General features: G+C 34.1%; 1 protein-coding gene across 4 annotated transcripts in view; it reads left to right on the top strand.

Annotated features, from left to right (window-relative positions):
* The window catches only part of Nckx30C (solute carrier family 24 member Nckx30C), a 1,001,248-nt gene that overhangs the window by 353,048 nt on the left and 625,671 nt on the right, over nt 1-22,529 (top strand). For all 4 annotated transcript variants that reach the window (XM_069822261.1, XM_069822260.1, XM_069822262.1 and 1 more), the window contains one exon: nt 13,972-14,164. In XM_069822261.1, the coding sequence (XP_069678362.1) occupies nt 13,972-14,164 (193 nt within the window). The remainder of the gene's footprint in view (nt 1-13,971; nt 14,165-22,529) is intronic.

The following is a 22,529-nucleotide window of genomic DNA, read 5'->3' as shown; positions in this document are numbered from 1 at the left end:
TTTTTGCTATTGATATTACTACTAGTATTCCTATTTCTACTACTATTGCTATTTCTACTGCTATGCCTATTAATATTAGGCCTACTAATATTTTTGCTATTGATATTACTACTAGTATTCCTATTTCTACTACTATTGCTATTTCTACTGCTATGCCTATTAATATTAGGCCTACTAATATTTTTGCTATTGATATTACTACTAGTATTCCTATTTCTACTACTATTGCTATTTCTACTGCTATGTCTATTAATATTTTACCTACTAATATTTTTGCTATTGATATTACTACTGTTATTGCTGTTGCTATTAATACTATTACTGCTATTTCTACTGTTATTCCTATTGATATTACTATATACTCTTATTGCTAGTGATATTACGACTATTATTGCTTTTATTATTAGTATTATTGCTATTGCTACTATTATTCCTATTTATACTATTATTGCTATTCTGCAACACTTCAATTCAGACACAAAATATCCTCATTAACTATTCGGAAGGAGATGACGTGTAGTTGAACTTTGTCATATCTATGTATGCTTACGTTCAATGTTTAAAGGAAAGGAACCTAGTAAGAAGAAGTGGAAGAAAGGAGGAAACGAAATTGTCCATTTCATTCACCAAAAATATTGAAAGTCATTTAAGACGCCTGCAGTACAAAATTTACCAGATAAACGAATTACAGCTGTGCAGCCCTCATGCTACAGAATACGTGTAATTTAATGGGTGCCTTGTGACCCCGGCAAGCGTCTTGTAAGACTCATCTTTGATGGGTTGAAGGCGGCCGATCGTGTGCGCTGCTATCCATCCGTGCGTGCCCTACAACGTCATAAGCGTCTCGGACGACTTGATGGTTGTATGATTTGAGGCTTTCTCGGCGTTGGTTCGCTAATATGTTTTCGCGGGATATCAGCCGAGTTAAGAGGGCTCACTGCCGTTCCTGGATATCCACATACACAGGAAAGCAGATGGTACTCTCGGACATGGCGTGTATAGAAAGCCGACGCACACAGATCTGTACCTGAATGCACTCAGCCTCCACCACCCTTCGCAGAAGAAGTCCGTCCTGACTAGTCTACTACATCGCGCCATAGTCATTTCCGATATCAACAACTTGCCTGCAGAAATGGACCATCTTCGTAGAACACTACAACAAAACAACTACAGCCGGAGAGACATCAGCAAAGCCCTCAAACAAGTTACCACGAGATGTAACACAATAGACTTAGACAGCAAGCAAGAACCGACAAAGAAAGCTTTCATTCCATTCTGCGGGAGCGTGTCACACAAAATAAGCAGAATCCTCCAGAAAGTTAATATCAAAACCATCCATAAACCACAGAGCAAAATCCGGAGTCATCTACGTCAGGTTAAAGACAGTCAGGGCTTAAGGACTCCAGGGATTTACAAGATTCCATGCGAGTGTGGCGAAGTATACATAGGGCAGACTGGCCGCACAGTAGAAGACAGAATCAAAGAACATAAGAGGAACCTGAGGCTGTATTACCCGGAAAAATCTGCAGTGGCGCAACACAGCATAGAAAAGGAGCATAAAATACTGTTTGACCACACCAAGGTCATTAACAAATCAAGCCACTACTGGGATCGTACAATCAAGGAGGCCATAGAGATCAAGCTGGAGAAAAACAACTTTAACAGAGACAGTGGACTCCAGCTCAGTCAGGCATGGACACCGGCCTTAGACCAACTCAGGCCCTCTTACAATCAAGGTCATGAAGATCACGGACCGAGGACGGCAACCGATTCCAACCGGCGGAACAGGGCTCGCCGCCCGCCAAACTTCACGTAGCAATCCCGGGAGGGGCGGAGCTTACGAGCGATGACAATTCCCGGCCCCGGATTGGCCGATCCGCCAACCAATCCCGTTTCACCTGAGACAGCCACATCTATATAACCTTTCGACTTTCTGTTCGGACATCACTTCCCTGAAGATGGCTGCAGAGATAGCAGTCGAAAGCTTGGAGCATTCCAAAATCTTAACTCGGCTGATATCCCGCGAAAACATATTAGCGACTTGATGGTTGTTTCCGTTCTGGAGTGGTTTTATAGCGCATAACCTTGTCTCCCACGGCTCCTCGGATGAATAATACATTTCTTAGTTAAAGTTAACATCGCAAAATAACAGTTTGCGAGTGAAGGTTGAAGAAATGTGAAATTAAATATCAAGAACGCAAAATAAATGAACGCAAAGTGCAGACACTTCAGCAAAATATCGAATAATAATGTGAAAATATAACTATCACATCGTTCGTAAGAATTAGGGCTAGTTAGGCCTATTCAATTCAGTTACTCAGTCAGGAAGTCAAGCAACATTTTAGAATTTTCGAGGAAGGGAAGAAAATTTTAAGTTGACGCTTATTTAATAAAACTTCACAGTAACAGACAATATCTCATATCATACGAAGTTATGGGTCATTCGTCATCTCGTGAAACTAAACGCTTCCGTGCGCAGTAGCATATATGCTAAGAACCTTAAGGTGGGGGGAAAGTGAGCTGGCTTACTACGAGTAGAAGCGTAGCGAAAGAGGTGAGCTTCTCAGTTCAGTTTCTTCTTCCCCTGACGCGAAGGTAGGTTTCTCGTGACAATGAATGCCCTATACTTTGTTCCCAAACGCTTGAAAATGACTTGGAAAATATTTTGCATCATATGATAAGTTATTACATTAAATATCTCAAGTACCGTAAAGTGGGGATATTTCGGACGCAGGGGTAACATCGGACGGTAATTCAGTGTATCATATTTTATGTTGGTAACACCAGTTCTTAGCATCTTTTCCGCGCTTTTTACTATGTTCGTATGTTTCTGCACATTTTTAAAGACCCATTGGTGAACTGTTGTTACCAACATAAAATATGATAAATTGAATTACTGTCTGATGTTACCCCTGCGTCCGAAATATCCCCACTTTACGGTACTTGAAAGTAATTTGGAAAAATTTTTACATCATGTGATGTTACTTCTCTTATTATTTATTACCGAATACTTGGAAGCAAGTTGTAAAATATTTACATCATATTATGATTGTTGCTTTCGTTACTATTTACTTCTAAACACTTGAAAATATTTTACATTGTATGATGTTACATTAGTTATCCCAAATAATTGAAAGTAACTCCGGAAATATTTTACATCATATGATGTTAGTTCATTTATTTATTTCCAAACCACTTAAGTAACTTGGAAACTATTTTGTATCATATCATAATATTACATTAGTTATCCCAAAAACTTGACAATAAATTGGAAAATATTTTTCATCACATGATAATACAGTAGTTATCCCAAACACTTGAAAGTAACTTGGAAAATATTTTGCGTCATATGATATTACATTAGTTATCCCAAACACTTGCCTTGGAAAATATTTTGTGTCATATATAACGTTACTAATCCCAAACACTTTAAAGTAAGTTGGAAAATATTTTGCATCACATGATATTACATTAATTATCCCAAACACTTGAAAGTAACTTGTAAAATATTTTGCATCATATGATGCTACATTAGTTATCCCAAACACTTGAAAGAAATTCGAATAATATTTTGCATCATATGACATTACATTATTTATCCCAAACACTTGAAAGTAATTTGGAAAATATTTTGCATCATATGATATTACATTAGTTATCCCAAACACTTGAAAGTAACTTGGAAAATATTTTGATGATGTTACGCTTTTGGTCAATTATATACAAACACGAAAATGCGTAATATCGACTTTAGATATCGTTATTGACATGCATATCGATATGCATAGTCATTTCCGTTCTCGGTTTTCTGTGAATCCAAAATCTTCCCGATCACGTCCTCCTTTAAAAATTAAAGTGGGAGGGAACTATTTCTAATTGGCTGAAGAAAATGCTTGTAGTACGACAATCGGAGAGTTCTTAATCATTAATTAGATTTGTATAACGTAAAATATGTTTTTCTGGTTGTTTGTGTTTATCGAATATTTAATTAAAATTAAATCCAAGAGTTTAAAAATATTTTTAATTCAGTTCCTTTAACGTAAAAGAAGCATATCGTATTTTTATTTTTTTTCTTTAGAGTTTTAAATGTATTAAAATAATTTTTTTATAATGTGATATAAGTATCATCATTATTTGTGTTCTCTAGAATATTCAATTGAAATGGAAGAGCAGAAATATGTCTTAATCTTTTCAATCTAGTTTGAAATAATCGTCTCTTACTGTCTGCGTTTTCTGAGCATTTAATTAAAATTATGCTGTAGAGCTTATTTTAAACTTTCCAAGATTTTATTTAACGTGAAATGAACGGTGTCCATTCTCCGCTCTGTAACATAGATTAAGCACAAAAATTAAACGGTATATCATCTGCATTTTTTCTTACGAGTTTAAAAACAATGTACGTGGCAATGACCTTCAACTTCCCTGTTCATAACAAGCCAGGTGAAAGGGTTGTTATAGCAACACGGCGTTATGTGCACTCTCTACTGATTACACAGCGTTGCACGTTCTCGTAATTCATATATTTTAAAATGCACATTATTCTGGACAACTATTCAAAATGCAACAAAATGATATGTGATCTTTTCGTTGCCCTTTACTAAAATAATCGTCCACCAGAATTGATGGCATTACTTACTACTCACCTGTATGTATGTGTGTGTGTGTGTGTGTGTGTGTGTGTGTGTGTGTGTGTATATATATATATATATATATATATATATATATATATATATAGAGAGAGAGAGAGAGAGAGAGAGAGAGAGAGAGAGAGATTTGCTTTCTTTACTTCCTTGTTAGGAATTGAATCCGGCTTCTTTGATTCATGGATAGAAAGACTGTACTTCATATTATATCATAAAATAAAATACTTCCAATACTTCCCTTTTATTAGTTTTATTGCAATTGCTCGTAATGAGTATTCTTACCACTCCTTTGTCTTTCTGGATTTGTCGCCTATTTTGGTGATTTCGTCTGCAGCCATTCGTAATGCCACCTCTTCATTTATTTTTAGATATTGCTCCATTCTCTCATTTTCTTGTAACCCATTCCTCTGCTTTCTTTTTCCATTTCTGACGTTGCATCGCTCCCGGTTGTGCTGACTGCCAGCTTCAGCCATTATTTTTGCTCGACTATTTTCCTTAGAGTACTCATCTCCTCTATTTCCAGGACTTTCTTAGTTTTTGTCACGCCTGCTATTGTTTCTGAGACATTCGGATGTACGTTACTACATACATTTTCTTTTCTCGAGCTTCTTCTGCAATATTTAGTCTGTCATATGACGACGAGCTGGAAGCGTCTTTTCCAATTTTGACGCTGGCGCCAGATCCAGGGCTAGGTCAGTGGGTATCTCCTCATACACGAAACCTCATGACTGTAATCTCGTTGGGTTATGCTATCAAGCAACTTTCAACGCTTTATAATGTTGTTGATAAAGTCGAGACAATGACGATTGAAAGAATGTGTGCCCAGAATGTCTTGACCAAATTCATTTGTCTACTTCAAATTTCATTTACTACCTACTACTACTACTACTGCTACTGTTGCTACTACTACTATTGCTGTTAGTGCTACTACTACCGCTATTCTTCCTACTGCCACAATGCTGTTACTGCTGCAGCAGCAGCTATTGGTGCTATAGCCGTTGCTACCACAGATGCCGCTATTGCTATTATTGTTACTCCTTTACTATTTCTACTATTATTGCTTTTGACATTACTACTGTTATTGGTTTTGCCATTACTACTATTATTGCTTTTGATAGTACTACTATTATTGCTATTTCTACCGTTATTCGTATTAATATTACTATTATTATTGCTATTGGTGTTACTACTATTATTTCTAACTACTTTGGATATTACTACTATTATTGCTATTGCTATTTCTACTGTTATGCCTATTAATATTTTTGCTATTGATATTACTATTGTTATTGCTATTGCCATTACTAGGCCACTATTATTGCTATTTCTACTGTTATTCCTATTGATATTACTTGACTACTACTACTAGTGCTGTTAATATTATTATTTATCTTATTGCTATTGACATTACTACTATTATTGCATTGATATGATTAACATTATTATTGCTACTGACATTACTTCGATTATTGCTGTGATATTATTAGCATTATTATTGATATTTATATTACTATTATTATTGTTGTTGATATTATTAGTATTATTGTTATTGATATTACTATTACTATTGTTGTTGATATTATTAGATTTATTGCTATTGATATTGTTACTATTATTGCTGTTTATACTATTATTGTTATTGCTATTTCTACTATTATTGCTATTGATAATACTAATATTATCGCTATTGATATTACTACTGTTATTATTGTTATTACTACCTACACTTATTGCTATTGATATTACTACTATTATTGCTGTCGATATTATTAGTATTATTGCTATTGATATTTCTACTATTATTGCTATTGACATTTTTACTATTATTGCTATTGATTTTCTATTGTTATTGCTATTGACATTTCTACTATTATTGCTATTGACATTTCTACTATTATTGCTATTGACATTTTTACTATTATTGCTATTGATATTTCTATTGTTATTGCTATTGCTATTTCTTCTATTATTGCTATTGTTGTTACTACTGTTTTTGTTATTTATATTACTGCCTACTCTATTGCTATTGATTGGCCTTCTATGCCCAAGGTTGCGGGTTCGATCCCGGGCCAGGTCGGTGGCATTTAAGTGTGCTTAAATGCGACAGGCTCATGTCAGTAGATTTACTGGCATGTAAAAGAACTCCTGCGGGACAAAATTCCGGCACATCCGGCGACGCTGATATAACCTCTGCAGTTGCGAGCGTCGTTAAATAAAAACATAACATCTATCCTATTGATTTTTTACGTAGTTTATGGGTCTATTTTTTTGTGTCGTATAATAATGAAATAGGCATATATATCGAAATAATATTAATATATTGCAATACATCTGATAAGTTAGCGTTATTGTATGGATACATAGTAAAATAGCCTGCAATTTTCATAAGTACTAGCTTAAATAGTTTTTCTACAATATGTACAAGTAGTCTCTAACTTGGAAAACTTAGGTTTCAGAAAGGAGGGTTTAAATTTGAATGTAATATTACTCGTGTTGGTTATTATGGTGCCTCGATTTGAATACGAACCTTCTCGGAATATATATAAATTATTTATAAAACTGTTTAGAAAGAACACTACATTATTTAATGTAAACAAATAAACTACAAATTTTGACCCTGTTAACGACCAGCTACTCTTAATTCGCTGTGGAATTTGACACCGGGCAATTGTATTGGAGAGCATTACGAAATTTAAGAGTTTTATTTCAAGTAACCTAATTGATATTGGGCAGAGAAATGTATTATTTATTCCTATCTGAACAAGAATAGAGTTTGCGTGTGTTAAAAGCGTCAATTGCTGATGTGGGTGCTTCGGACCAATAGGCTGTCCCCGCCTGTTCGGTCTTCACTCCTTTCTAATTCCTCACCTTGCGAGAATTGAATTTGCTGAATGTAGGAGTAAGTGACGTCACAGTGTTTCGAGTACCACGCAAGACCATGTTGACACAAGCACCTTGGAGATCTCTGAACAGCGGTTCTCATTTGTTTCCGTTGCCTCATCGTGACAACCTGGCGTGTGTGTGGGCAATAAAAGATTACCCGTCGCTCATGGAGTTTTTCCGATAGTTTCTCATGTAGCACGGAGATACACGCAGGGAAGTAACTGAGAAAATGTTGTATTATAAGGGAAACCACGCAGCTGTCTGCCGCGCCCCTCCCTTTTAATGTTGAGGTCAGCCTTACCCTACTGGCGAAATTCAGTTTATCGAGTAAAGGCTGGTCCACAATAAACCGGGAACGGAAACGATAACGAAACTTACATATTGTTAAAATAAATGTATTTAAATGTGAGCATTCACAATTAACTTTCACGTTCTCGTTCCCGGGCTCCGGTAAGCTTCTCGTTAATTGTGAATAATAAATAATAATAATAAATTTAGCCTGCTAGATCCCGTAAGGGCAAGGGCCTGCTGATTGACAGGGCTTGGCTCAGTAGACTTCACTCTTTAGGTGAGCTGGTCCTAAGGAGTGATATCGAACTTGGCTGCACTTCTTCGTTTCTATGTACACAATCTAAACACTATATTCACTTGTCAGCTCCCTATTCGCACCACACTACACACTGAGGACGGTTGCTTCTAGATCTCTCCATAGCTGTCTGTCTCTTGCCCTGCTCGTCCATTGTGATCCTGCCTTCTTCTTGAAGAAATCGGCCCATCCAGTTGTCTGGCATCCCACGCTCACATTTAAATACATTTATTTTAAATTATTTCCGTTCTCATTCTCGTTTTCATTTTCGTTTCCCGTTTATTGTGAACCAGCCTTAACCATATAATTTCGGTGCATAGGCCTATGTCCATATTGAATGAATCGTCGGTGATGTTCTGATGATTGTCTTACTTGTTACTGGTTCTCAAGTTTGAAAATACAAACTCTGCAAAAGGTGTTGGGCTGGGACTTTTGGTGTTTTGACTTCCGGTAGTAGCTTATGTTACTACTTACAGTACATCCCAAAGTATCCACTTTTTCTACTGCCTCATTTCGAATTCGCAACTTTACCTTCTTTAATTTTCTTCCGATAGCCATGATCTTTAAGTAACAAATATAAATGATACTCGGGAGGAAATTAAACGCAGAATAAATATGGGAAATGCCTGTTATTATTCGGTTGAGAAGCTTTTATCATTAAGTCTGCTGTCAAAAAATCTGAAAGTTAGAATTTATAAAACAGTTATATTACCGGTTATTCTTTATAGTTGTGAAACTTGCACTCTCACTTTGAGAGAGGAACATAGGTTAAGGGTGTTTGAGAATAAGGTGCTTAGGAAAATATTTGGGGCTAAGAGGGATGAAGTTACAAGAGAATGGAGAAAGTTGCACAACACAGAACTGCACGCATTGTATTCTTCACCTGACATAATTAGAAACATTAAATCCAGACGTTTGAGATGGGCAGGGCATATAGCACGTATGGGCGAATCCAGAAATACATATAGTGTGTTAGTTGGGAGGCCGGAGGGAAAAAGACCTTTAGGGAGGCCGAGACATAGATGGGAAGATAATATTAAAATGGATTTGAGGGAGGTGGGATATGATGATAGAGAATGGATTAATTTTGTTCAGGATAGGGACCAATGGCGGGCTTATGTGAGGGCGGCAATGAACCTCCGGGTTCATTAAAAGCCAGTAAGTAAGTAAGTAAGCCATGATCTTTTCCCGATTCCGCCAAGGAATTTTTCCTTAATTAGGAATTGTTCCATGGTGTTTATGACTTGGGTATTTGTGTTGCACAGTAGTGGCAAAAAAAAAACCGGACCAACCATTTTAGCTGATTTCAGAGCCTTGTTCACTCCAGAGCACGATAGACTAGTAACTAAGACTTTCGTGGTTCGAATCCTGCCTGGGAAGGAAACTTTTTTTTGTTCCTTATTCAAATTTATTCCCAATACTTTTCGATTGCGGCGATATTATTTTACTACTTAATTAACTCATTAATCCCAGAACATGAATTTTACCAGCAATCGAAAACTATAGCAATCAATAATAATAATAATAATAATAATAATAATAATAATAATGATAATAATAATAATGATGCTCGATTAAGCGTAGTGGAAAGTGAACTCTCACCCTTCGAACAGGAAGCATTATGCAACCATGCAGACAACTGTTTCCGTCGGGTATGTACTGCACTGATCATGAGATTACAGCCAGGCTGTAGGCTCCATGTAGACATATTGGACGTACGTTGCGTCGGCATTAGTATTACACTGTTCCCCCACAGCCATTCATCTTCCTCTGTCATTGTTGGAGAGATGACAGAGCTAGCCAACTGACTCCCAATCACATACCGTATTGATCCGATCTTGGACGAGCTTCAAGTTTTATAATAGTGCCTGCGCAATTTTCGCGGGCAGATTTCAACCCTCCACCACTAATGCGTTCATGCCGACCCCCTGACCACACATTTCCGCTAAAATATTGCGGCGTTACCACAAATAAACACCTACGTGATATTTTTCATTTTCTAGACACGAAATAATCTCGCCACCGTTTGCGGTGCGTCGGTTTGGGGTCTGAGTAACATGCTAGCCTTCGTAGTGAAGATACTCAAATTTTGTACATTTATAGAGGATGGGCTTTGGACAACGGAGGCTCTTGATCCGAATCCCTGTAAGGCGAAGTTAATATGTTTATATCTGTGTTTTTGGCTGTTATTTTTCTTCAATGTGTAGAATATAAATTTATTTAAATGTGAATTAATATTGGTTCACACTAAAGACATATCTTCATTGAAGTGACTTAGTTTTTGCTGTATTGTATTGTATTTATTAACATTCCATGGTATTCATACATGCTTACAGCTAGAATATGGAACAAATCAAAAATTTAATACTATTATAAAATCTTAATTTATAGTCACAGTCTAGATGAAATATATACAGACGAGATTTACAATACAGTCTACTAGTACAACACATAGTTTTAGTATCAATTTCATGAAGTGTTATTGAATGTCATGAATTCACCTACAGAATAGAAGGCGTGAGAAATTAGGTACTTCTTTAATTTGGCCCTAAATAATTTTGTGTTTTGAGTTTCATTTTTTATATGATAGGGAGGCTATTAAAAATTTTTACTGCCATATAACGCAATCCTTTTTGATAGCACGATAGACTTGCCGATGGAGTATGAAAGTCATTTTTTTGTCGTGTATTTATGCTATGAACTCTTGAATTAGTTACAAAGTTTTCACGATTACATACGAGGAAGACTATTAATGAAAAGATATACTGACAAGCCATGGGTATTATTTGTAGTTTTTTGAAAATAGTCCTACACGATTCCCTAGATTTGGCACCTACTATTATTCTAATTACTCTTTTTTGTAATAGAAATATATTGTTACTATCTGTGGAATTTCCCCAGAATATTATTCCAAAACTCATTACCGAGTGGAAGTATGCAAAGTATATTGTTTTTAAGGTATTGATATTTACTATCTTTTGCATAGATCTAATAGCAAAACAAGCTGAATTTAGTTTGGGGGTAATTTCTTTAATATGATTTTTCCAATTTAACACATTATTGATTTTTAAGCCAAGATATTTGGTTGTTGTTGTTTCTAATAGGGACCTATTGTTAATTATTGCGTTAGAAATTTGCGATGTTGAATTTGGACAGGATTTAAATTGAATTATGTTAATTTTGTTACAATTTAATATTAATTTATTGACTAGGAACCAGTCACATATTTTGAAGAGAATTTCCTCTGTTGAAGATTGGAATGTGTTGGAGTTATTGGCTGTAATTACTATACTTGTGTCATCTGCAAATAATATGGGATGACCTACATCTTTTATAAGGGGGGCAAGATCATTTATAAACACTAGAAAAAGTAGGGGACCTAATATTGATCCTTGAGGAATTCCATTATTAATAGTTCCCCATGTCGATATTAGATTTCATAGTTGTATTGATTTCAACTTTCTATTTCCTATCTATGAGATATGAGTGAAACCATTTGTGTGCAACACCTTTAATTCCATAATAATCTAATTTATCTAGCAGCATTTTATGATTTATACAGTCAAATGCTTTGGATAAATCACAGAAAATCCCTCCAACTTGTAATTTTTTATTTACTGCCTCCAGAATTTACTGCTAATTCGGTAGCTATGATAATTGAACTGAGATATTATATGAGGCGTTCAGATCAGAAGTGGTGTAAGTCAAAAATAGGTAATGAGGGTTAAAGTGAACACTTTGTAAAATACAGCGCAAAGTATCAATTAATATTCAATTTATTTAAACTATTAGTAGTCCTAATCAGTGGATAGCAAGAAGGCCATATTAATTGCTACTTTGCGCTGTATTTTACAGGATTTTTACTTTAAACCTCATTACCCAATTTTGACTTATACCACTTTTGCTCTGAACGGCTCATATAGTGGAGGAGGTAAGACATGTTCTGTAACGTCATGACGCGCCGGGCCTGTGTCACCAGTGGGTATGGAGGGGAAGCTAAGGTTTCAGTCTGAGCTGAACTTCCCTATCGTTAGATTCGTCTATTATTAACCAAACCGAAACATACTCGTACCTTGTTTCTGATCTCCCATCCGTTTCCCTCTCGCGTAACTCAATGCCATATCTCGCCTCTTGATCTGTAGCTTGTAATAATACATTTATTAAGGGGACTTAGGTTTCGTAATCCAGGTAAAATGTTCATTAAACGGAGTTAGATTTCACAATTTAGACGTACGTTTATTAGGGAGAGTTTGATTTCTTAATTTATATCCAAAGTTAACTCTGGAAAATTTTTGTTGCAACATCCATTAAAGGGGATTTTATTTTAAACATAACGTTTCTCAAAGCGACAATGTACGAGCATCCTGATTTATATCTAACGTTTTTCAAAAGAGCTTAAGTTTGGAGATATAAGTGGAACTTTAATAAAAGTGACTTAAGTTCGATCATATACATCAGAGTTTATTAAAGACACTTAGGTACATTTGTTAATTTAGACACAAATTTATCCGTAGGATATTAAGTTCAGTAATTTAATGGTGCCTTCATGAAAGCAAATTACATTTTTTAACTTAAACGTAACATTTCTTAAAGGGACCATAGATCATGTGGATGACAATATGATAACGTTATAATATAAGTTTTGCCTTGAAAAACAAGTACGAATCTTTAAAGTACCGGCAGTTAATGTCATGTTTAGAAATAGATATACAGAGGGGTCTTTTAATTCACTGATATTAAGACATCTTGGTTATCTTGAAAATGAACCCACAAATTTTAATGAATATTTCAGATTTTCTTCCGAACAATTTCATTTTGTTTTAAGTTCAATTGAAAATGATATTGTAAAATTATCCACAAAATTTATTCACAAACAATAAGCCCAGCTGAAAGATAAGCATAACTTTAATGTAAAAATCAATTATATAAACACTTTATTTTTACTTGTTACAATGATATTTTTTTTTCATTTAGGAGCATTTATTTATTGTATAATGTTACAAATAAAAGAAATAATGTGAGGAGGTTGTTGCACTTCTCGCCTTTGCTCGGAATTCCACTTCACTTACAATGTTACACTCTTAGCTTTCGCTTCAGTAGCTAAATCTGCCGCATCGTGTGTGTCCCTCAATTATGAATCACTTTACTCAATTGTATTAACAGTTCTGGTTGTTGCAAAATATACATTTGTTATTGTTTACGTTGGTTCTTCTTTTTGGCTCATGTCGAACAGGGATTTGTGTTTAATCAATTAATATCTCATCTTCATTATTGGAGAAATTGCAGAAAGATTTCTGTTTTACCGCCATTATGGTATGTATGATGTATAAATCACATATTATTAAATGATTTAATTCATGACCTACTGTAATTTTACAATTGGTTTCTCGGCGATGATCGCCAGGTTTTTGCCTCCAAGGCAAACGCCGACGATGTTCATCGAGCCCAGCGACGTTCGTTGACGTTCATCGCCGTAAAGAAACCATGCACATTCAAATCAACGGGACAGAATCCCAGCGAAGATCGCCAGCGATGATCGTCGGCGAAGATCGCCGTAGCCAAACCGTAGATTTACATGATTGGTTGTAACACATCGTTCCGGACAGTTTTATTGGTCAAAAGTAGTATGACATAGTAAAAGTGTAATAGTCACCTTTATTTCACTCAGACGCTAGATAACCATAGCAGTTGATAAAACGTCGTAAAATAAACCAATGAAATAAAACGTCATATTGTCAACAAATGTTTATGCACCTTATTCTTCTTAGTAGGTAGTGAAATGTGTAATATATATAATAACACCAATGTTAAACGCTTCTAACGCCGTGACATTGAAGATGTGCAATTGTTTGTTTGCAGCATGCGAGCAACGCCGCCACCTCGAGCCAGACGAGCGTGGGGGGCGGATCGGGGGCTGGGGGCTCGGCTGGGGGCTCTGCGGGCAGCGGCGTCACCTCGCGCCCGGCGCCTGGCCCAGCCAACCATTCGGGTACGAAGTTCAGGCATGGCCTCCTGCAGCTCATGATTCACACCATCGACCCGCTGCACGATGGTAAGTACGAGCTGCTACCTTATCCACACGTGTGTGTGATATGCTATACAGAATAGTACACAGAAAATGATGGATGTAGGATATGATTTTCGACGTCTTCTCTACCAAACGTTTTTATATCTACGCGTACATGGAACTATGAGTCATTCCACGTTAAATCGAACACCTACGAAACATGACAACTTAGTATATGCTCCATTTTTTAAATATATTCTATTGATTAAATTAAATAACCCATGTGTAATTTTTTCGGGCGGTCACAATTATTTAGCCATTTATTAAATGTTATTTTTTCCCTAAATTAGGGTGCAACGTATTATGAAAATGGTTATACTAAGATTCTATAAATCGTAGGAATTCCGTATTTATATCATTTTAAAGTGCAACAATTGCACTATTATATACTAATTTTAGTGTCCAATCTAAACATAAAATGCGCCTCTTTTAGGGGGTTATATTTTAAAAATATGTTTTTATATATCAGGAGTCTACTTTTAAAAGAGGGGAAAAATATCATTATATTCTTCGAAATGTTTTACGTAGAATTGCGTTGGTATTAGATTGCTATTCGAATAAGAAGTCGCTGTGCAAATAATTTACTGATGATCATGTGTTCTGGTCGGAAGAAACGGATTGAGTGAGACCGCGCGCCGGAGCATATAGTACATCTGCGATAGCCGCAGCGAGATGAAGTAATGAGGAGACAAGGTATGTCGCAACGAAAGACATTATCAATGGTGCGGTGTTACTATAATAAACAGATAATCTCTAGTTCTAAAAGCACGTAATGTCCCATCAGCACTTAGCGATATCCCCTTAATTTATCTAAAAATAATTCCTAAGAATTTCGAAGTTATTTTTAGGATTCCTACCAAATGAATTATTATTCAACATATTATTATTATTATTATTATTATTATTATTATTATTATTATTATTATTAATGAAATAAACTTCATTATCTCATTAATAGTAGTACAGTGTGAGTAATAGCGCTAGAAACTGGGCGGCTTTCGATCCATGACAGTTTCTCTAGTAAATTGAAGAATCCACTGCAAAAATATCTTTCAGAACCATTTTTTCTCGAGAAGGAATTGAAAGTCTTTGTACTGAAATACAGTATCTAATGTAGTGATTCTCAAAGTGTGGTCGTGTAAAGAGCTGAGAGAGATCGCGAGATAATTTACAAAAAAGACAGTTTTATTAACAAGCATTTATTTTGTATTTAGAGACATAAATGTAAACAACGTTGAAAGTGGAAAAGAAAATAATATTTCAGCAATTATAAAATAAAAAAATATATATTAAAATCATAAATGTAGGCTGTTTTCAGAAAGTAGCTCTACAAATATGGATTCCGTATTCGATACATACACCGTGATATTATTTACATGTTGAAGGAGATTTCTGGCTTTTGTTTTGACAACAATCATAAACGAGAAACTTACTTTGTATATATACGAGGTTACAAATATCATCAAAAACTGACGAGCTTATTTTGGAAGTTCGAGGCATCTTTTCGAATTCTTTTGGTCTAACTTCTACCATAAGAGTCTATTTTCAACATTCCACGACTATGGTCCGTCCCAGGAATCTGTACAGTAGAAAGACGAAACAAGACCTCTGCGGAAGTGGTGTGTGGGAGGGCTAGGGCCAATGATCACTCTGTGGGCAGGTGTCGGTTGAACGAAGCTAGCAATCGTTTGCAGGGATTGGATCATTTCTATCTGAACCCTACTCTACCTTTTATCACGAGCCCCTTAGCGGCCTCGAGCTAATGCTGCCCGCAATACATTCCGGCACAGATAGACTCCGCCCTCATATACGTGAAGTTACTTCACAGATTCCTGGTACGGACCATAGGTACATATCTCAATGAGGTTTCTCCTTATTTTGTTTATTTTCTTTCGGAATTTCAGCGAATTGAACGCAACTATCCACAAATTTAATGAATTCGGCATTCATCTTCGACTATCGTAATTGTTTTTAGTTTCTACCGGAAAATACTGAAAAAGGTGTTGTTTGAAATTGTTATTTGGGTGATATCCGTTGGTTTTTAGTGAAAGTATAGTTCTTCGCGATTTTGCAGGGATTCGTATTTTTATTTCCAATGGAGTCAAGAACATACGGTACTTCAGGATCGCAAATAAAAATCTCATTCAAAAGTAGGTCGCGCCTTCAAAAAGTTTAGGAACCACTGGCCTCATGTAAACTAATGTTACACAATGACTATAAGCGTTCATGTTGTATGATGGTAGGCTTTCACTTGCCGAAACGAATTTTGGAAAAACGAAAAACTAAAAAATAACTGTATAATAAAAACTTCAGTTCAGTATACTTTTTGAGGTCCTTTATTGTATTATTGTCAACTATAGGAGTCTGATGATGAGGGAAATCTCTTATTTACGTAACAAAAATATCTTAAAAAATAACTATGCAATAGAAGCTTTAGTTCAATATGTTTTTTGAGGTCCTTTATGTGTTATTGTCAACTATAGGAGTCTGATGATGAGGGAAATCTCTTATTTATGCAACAAAAATATCTTAAAAATAACTATGTAATAAAATCTTCAGTTCGATATGTTTTTTGAGGTCCTTTATGTGTTATTGTCAACTATAGGAGTCTGATGATGAGGGAAATCTCTTATTTATGCAACAAAAATATCTTAAAAATAACTATGTAATAAAATCTTCAGTTCGATATGTTTTTTGAGGTCCTTTATGTGTTATTGTCAACTATAGGAGTCTGATGATGAGGGAAATCTCTTATTTATGCAACAAAAATATCTTAAAAATAACTATGTAATAAAATCTTCAGTTCGATATGTTTTTTGAGGTCCTTTATGTATTATTGTCAACTATAGGAGTCTGATGATGAGGGAAATCTCTTATTTATGCAACAAAAATATCTTAAAAATAACTATGTAATAAAATCTTCAGTTCGATATGTTTTTTGAGGTCCTTTATGTATTATTGTCAACTATAGGAGTCTGATGATGAGGGAAATCTCTTATTTATGCAACAAAAATATCTTAAAAATAACTATGTAATAAAATCTTCAGTTGGATATGTTTTTTGAGGTCCTTTATGTATTATTGTCAACTATAGGAGTCTGATGATGAGGGAAATCTCTTATTTATGCAACAAAAATATCTTAAAAATAACTATGTAATAAAATCTTCAGTTCGATATGTTTTTTGAGGTCCTTTATGTATTATTGTCAACTATAGGAGTCTGATGATGAGGAAAGTCTCTTATTTATTTAACAAAAATATCTTAAAAAATAACTATGTAATAAAAGTTTTAGTTCAGTGTACTTTTTGAGTGCCTTTATGTATTATTTTCAACTATAGGAGTCTGATGATGAGGGAAATCTCTTATTTATGCAACAAAAATATCTTAAAAATAACTATCTAATAAAATCTTTAGTTCAGTTTGTGTTTTGAGGTCCTTTATGTATTATTGTCAACTATAGGAGTCTGATGATGAGGGAAATCTCTTATTTATGCAACAAAAATATCTTAAAAATAACTATCTAATAAAATCTTTAGTTCAGTTTGTGTTTTGAGGTCCTTTATGTATTATTGTCAACTATAGGAGTCTGATGATGAGGGAAATCTCTTATTTATGCAACAAAAATATCTTAAAAATAACTATCTAATAAAATCTTTAGTTCAGTTTGTGTTTTGAGGTCCTTTATGTATTATTGTCAACTATAGGAGTCTGATGATGAGGGAAATCTCTTATTTACGTAACAAAAATATCTTAAAAAATAACTATGCAATAGAAGCTTTAGTTCAATATGTTTTTTGAGGTCCTTTATGTGTTATTGTCAACTATAGGAGTCTGATGATGAGGGAAATCTCTTATTTATGCGACAAAAATATCTTAAAAATAACTATGTAATAAATCTTCAGTTCGATATGTTTTTTGAGGTCCTTTATGTATTATTGTCAACTATAGGAGTCTGATGATGAGGAAAGTCTCTTATTTATTTAACAAAAATATCTTAAAAATAACTATGTAATAAAAGTTTTAGTTCAGTGTACTTTTTGAGTGCCTTTATGTATTATTTTCAACTATAGGAGTCTGATGATGAGGGAAATCTCTTATTTATGCAACAAAAATATCTTAAAAATAACTATCTAATAAAATCTTTAGTTCAGTTTGTGTTTTGAGGTCCTTTATATATTATTGTCAACTAAAGGAGTCTGATGATGAGGGAAATCTCTTATTTATGCAACAAAAATATCTTAAAAATAACTATCTAATAAAATCTTTAGTTCAGTTTGTGTTTTGAGGTCCTTTATATATTATTGTCAACTATAGGAGTCTGATGATGAGGGAAATCTCTTATTTATGCAACAAAAATATCTTAAAAATAACTATCTAATAAAATCTTTAGTTCAGTTTGTGTTTTGAGGTCCTTTATATATTATTGTCAACTATAGGAGTCTGATGATGAGGGAAATCTCTTATTTATGCAACAAAAATATCTTAAAAATAACTATCTAATAAAATCTTTAGTTCAGTTTGTGTTTTGAGGTCCTTTATGTATTATTGTCAACTATAGGAGTCTGATGATGAGGGAAATCTCTTATTTATGCAACAAAAATATCTTAAAAATAACTATCTAATAAAATCTTTAGTTCAGTTTGTGTTTTGAGGTCCTTTATGTATTATTGTCAACTATAGGAGTCTGATGATGAGGGAAATCTCTTATTTATGCGACAAAAATATCTTAAAAATAACTATGTAATAAATCTTCAGTTCGATATGTTTTTTGAGGTCCTTTATGTATTATTGTCAACTATAGGAGTCTGATGATGAGGAAAGTCTCTTATTTATTTAACAAAAATATCTTAAAAATAACTATGTAATAAAAGTTTTAGTTCAGTGTACTTTTTGAGTGCCTTTATGTATTATTTTCAACTATAGGAGTCTGATGATGAGGGAAATCTCTTATTTATGCAACAAAAATATCTTAAAAATAACTATCTAATAAAATCTTTAGTTCAGTTTGTGTTTTGAGGTCCTTTATATATTATTGTCAACTAAAGGAGTCTGATGATGAGGGAAATCTCTTATTTATGCAACAAAAATATCTTAAAAATAACTATCTAATAAAATCTTTAGTTCAGTTTGTGTTTTGAGGTCCTTTATATATTATTGTCAACTATAGGAGTCTGATGATGAGGGAAATCTCTTATTTATGCAACAAAAATATCTTAAAAATAACTATCTAATAAAATCTTTAGTTCAGTTTGTGTTTTGAGGTCCTTTATATATTATTGTCAACTATAGGAGTCTGATGATGAGGGAAATCTCTTATTTATGCAACAAAAATATCTTAAAAATAACTATCTAATAAAATCTTTAGTTCAGTTTGTGTTTTGAGGTCCTTTATGTATTATTGTCAACTATAGGAGTCTGATGATGAGGGAAATCTCTTATTTATGCAACAAAAATATCTTAAAAATAACTATCTAATAAAATCTTTAGTTCAGTTTGTGTTTTGAGGTCCTTTATGTATTATTGTCAACTATAGGAGTCTGATGATGAGGAAAGTCTCTTATTTATTTAACAAAAATATCTTAAAAATAACTATGTAATAAAAGTTTTAGTTCAGTGTACTTTTTGAGTGCCTTTGTGTATTATTGTCAACTATAGGAGTCTGATGATGAGGGAAATCTCTTATTTATGCAACAAAAATATCTTAAAAATAACTATCTAATAAAATCTTTAGTTCAGTTTGTGTTTTGAGTCCTTTATGTATTATTGTCAACTATAGTAGTCTGATGATGAGGGAAATCTCTTATTTATGTAACAAAAATATCTTAAAATAAGTATATAATAACAGCTTTATTTCAGTAAATTTTTTGAATTAATGATTGTCGTCAATTATATATTATGATGAAAGAAATCTCTTATTTCTGTAATGAAAATAATTTAAAGACAACTATATAGTAAAATCTTTAGTTCAGTACATTTTTTTTAGTCTTTTTATGTATTATTGTCAACTATGAAAGTCTGGTGACGATGGATTTCTCTTATTTGTGTACAAAAATAAGTTAACTATATGATAGAACACACTTGAAAGGTTTTACTGCTGAAAGCCTGACCTCATACGAGCTATAAATTCTTCAGAGCGATAGAGTTACCATTTGAAATATTACGAGACACAATGTGTATATTCTTTTATTCAAATCGTCTCAGGTTACAGGAGATAGTATACGTGGAGATCAGCTATTCATACTAGAATTGTCTGCATGAGGTCATATTCTACATCTACTTAGCACGCCATTGCAGTGCTGTACGAGATACAATCACATGCATACTCCATGACATGAATCGCTTACTGATACATTTCAGTCGGAATCAGAGGGCTGTCGGGGGGTAAGAGGGGTGGATACCTCACTCCTCACTTGTCTGTATCCATACGGAATCATCTATTCAAAGAGGTACATTTCTGTCTCATTGTACGAATCATTCATTTCATTTAGTGTTCTGCCCGAGGGTAGGTCTTTCACTGCAAACCCAGATTTCTCCAATCTTTCCTATTTTCTGCCTTCCTCTTTGTCTCTTGATATTTAGATTTTTTTTTTTTTTAGATTTAGATTTTAGATGTATTTAATAATAACATAGCCTATAGACTACATAAAAAGCGCTACATGAAAGTACCCCGAAAGAGCAAAGCTCGTGTTGGGGACAGTTCCGTTTTTATAGAAAGATTTGAAAGTGACATACATTGTTCACCAAACATACCTATTTTTTCTGAATTAGAATTCAAGATTCTGATCAGGCCTACATAGATTATAGATACCGATAATTCACAAAAATAGAAATCTCTACTGTTTCTAAAATAAAATTTAAAATTCTTGCACTAAGATCACATTCTTAAAAAAGAGTAGATAGAAACATACATAAATATACATACTTTGTAGACAAAATACTTAAGAAAAAAAATCTTAATATCGTCTATCATCTGATATCTTCTGCCCCGAATTCTTCTCCCGTTCACCATTCCTTCCAGTGCATCCTTCAGTAGAGCGTTTCTTCTCAGCCATTGACCCATCCAATTCTTTTTCCTCTTCCTAATCAGTTTCAATATCATTCTTTCTTCACGCACTATTTCCAACACAGCTTTATTTCTTATTCTGTCTGTTCACTTCACACGTTCCATTCTTCTCCATATCCACATTTCAAATGCTTCTATTTGCTTCTCTTCACTTCCTCGTAATGTCTGTGTTTCTGCCACATAAAATTCCACACTCCATACAAAACACTTCACTAGTCTCTTCTTTAGTTCTTTTTCCAGAGGTTCGCAGAAGATGCTTCTTTTTATATTAAAAGCTTCCTTGGCCATTGCTATCCTTGTACGAATCATGAAGGGAAAGAATTGTTATATTGGAATAAAATTAGAGATTATTTCAGGGTCTAAAAGTTTTCAACATTCCTAATACCGGAAAAATTGTTGTAGCCATAATGCCTCTCTTGTCCGCAACGATTTTTTCTATACCAAGTATTATATTTTATTTTCACATGCAATACATATACAGGTGAACCATAAAGGATGTCATTAATGTCAGGAGGTTATTTTTTTTAGATATTTGAAATAAAAAAGTTTAATACAATATTTTGCTCCTTTTTGCTTCCTTTACGAGATAAAAATAGTTTTGCAAATCGAGCTTTCAGGTACAACTCCTTGTAAAGTTGATTTGAATAATTTCGAGGGAAAAAGTGTTCCGGGGCTGGGCATCGAACCCGGGACTTTTGGTTAAACGTACCAATGCTCTACCAACTGAGCTACACCGGAACTCTACGTTACGTATGTTTAACCAAAAGTCCCGGGTTCGATGCCCGGCCCCGGAACACTTTTTTCCTCGAAATTATTCGAAAATAGTTTTATATTAAACATTTTATTGCGTGTTTGGTAAAGCCATTGATTTAATTCCCAATATGCTCAGTCAGTTTAAGAGAGCAGTGTATTACGATAATAAATTATTGAAAGAATTAAAGACATATATTAACATCTATCCTTGTTTTGCCTGATGTATTATCCAATTTCAAAATTTATCTTTGACTATTACACTCTTACTACGTCATACTACTTTTGACCAATAAAACGGTACGAAAGGACGTATTTCAACCAATCATGGCTTCTTATCGCACAATTTTATCGCGTCCCTAGCATTTGTTTAATTTTATCGCGTCCCTAGCATTGTTTCTTTGTTTGCCAACATTTGAAACTGCGCTGGTCTGGACGTCAAATATATATATATATATATATATATATATATATATATAATTACAAACCACTCCAGTCATTGGCATTCAAGAACAAGAATTAATAAAAATCACTGAT

The sequence above is a fragment of the Periplaneta americana genome, chromosome 3 (assembly GCF_040183065.1).
Source record: "Periplaneta americana isolate PAMFEO1 chromosome 3, P.americana_PAMFEO1_priV1, whole genome shotgun sequence".
NCBI classification, from domain to species: Eukaryota; Metazoa; Arthropoda; class Insecta; order Blattodea; family Blattidae; genus Periplaneta; species Periplaneta americana.
Note: the sequence above shows the minus strand (reverse complement) of the source record. Positions and strands in the feature narration are given on the sequence as shown.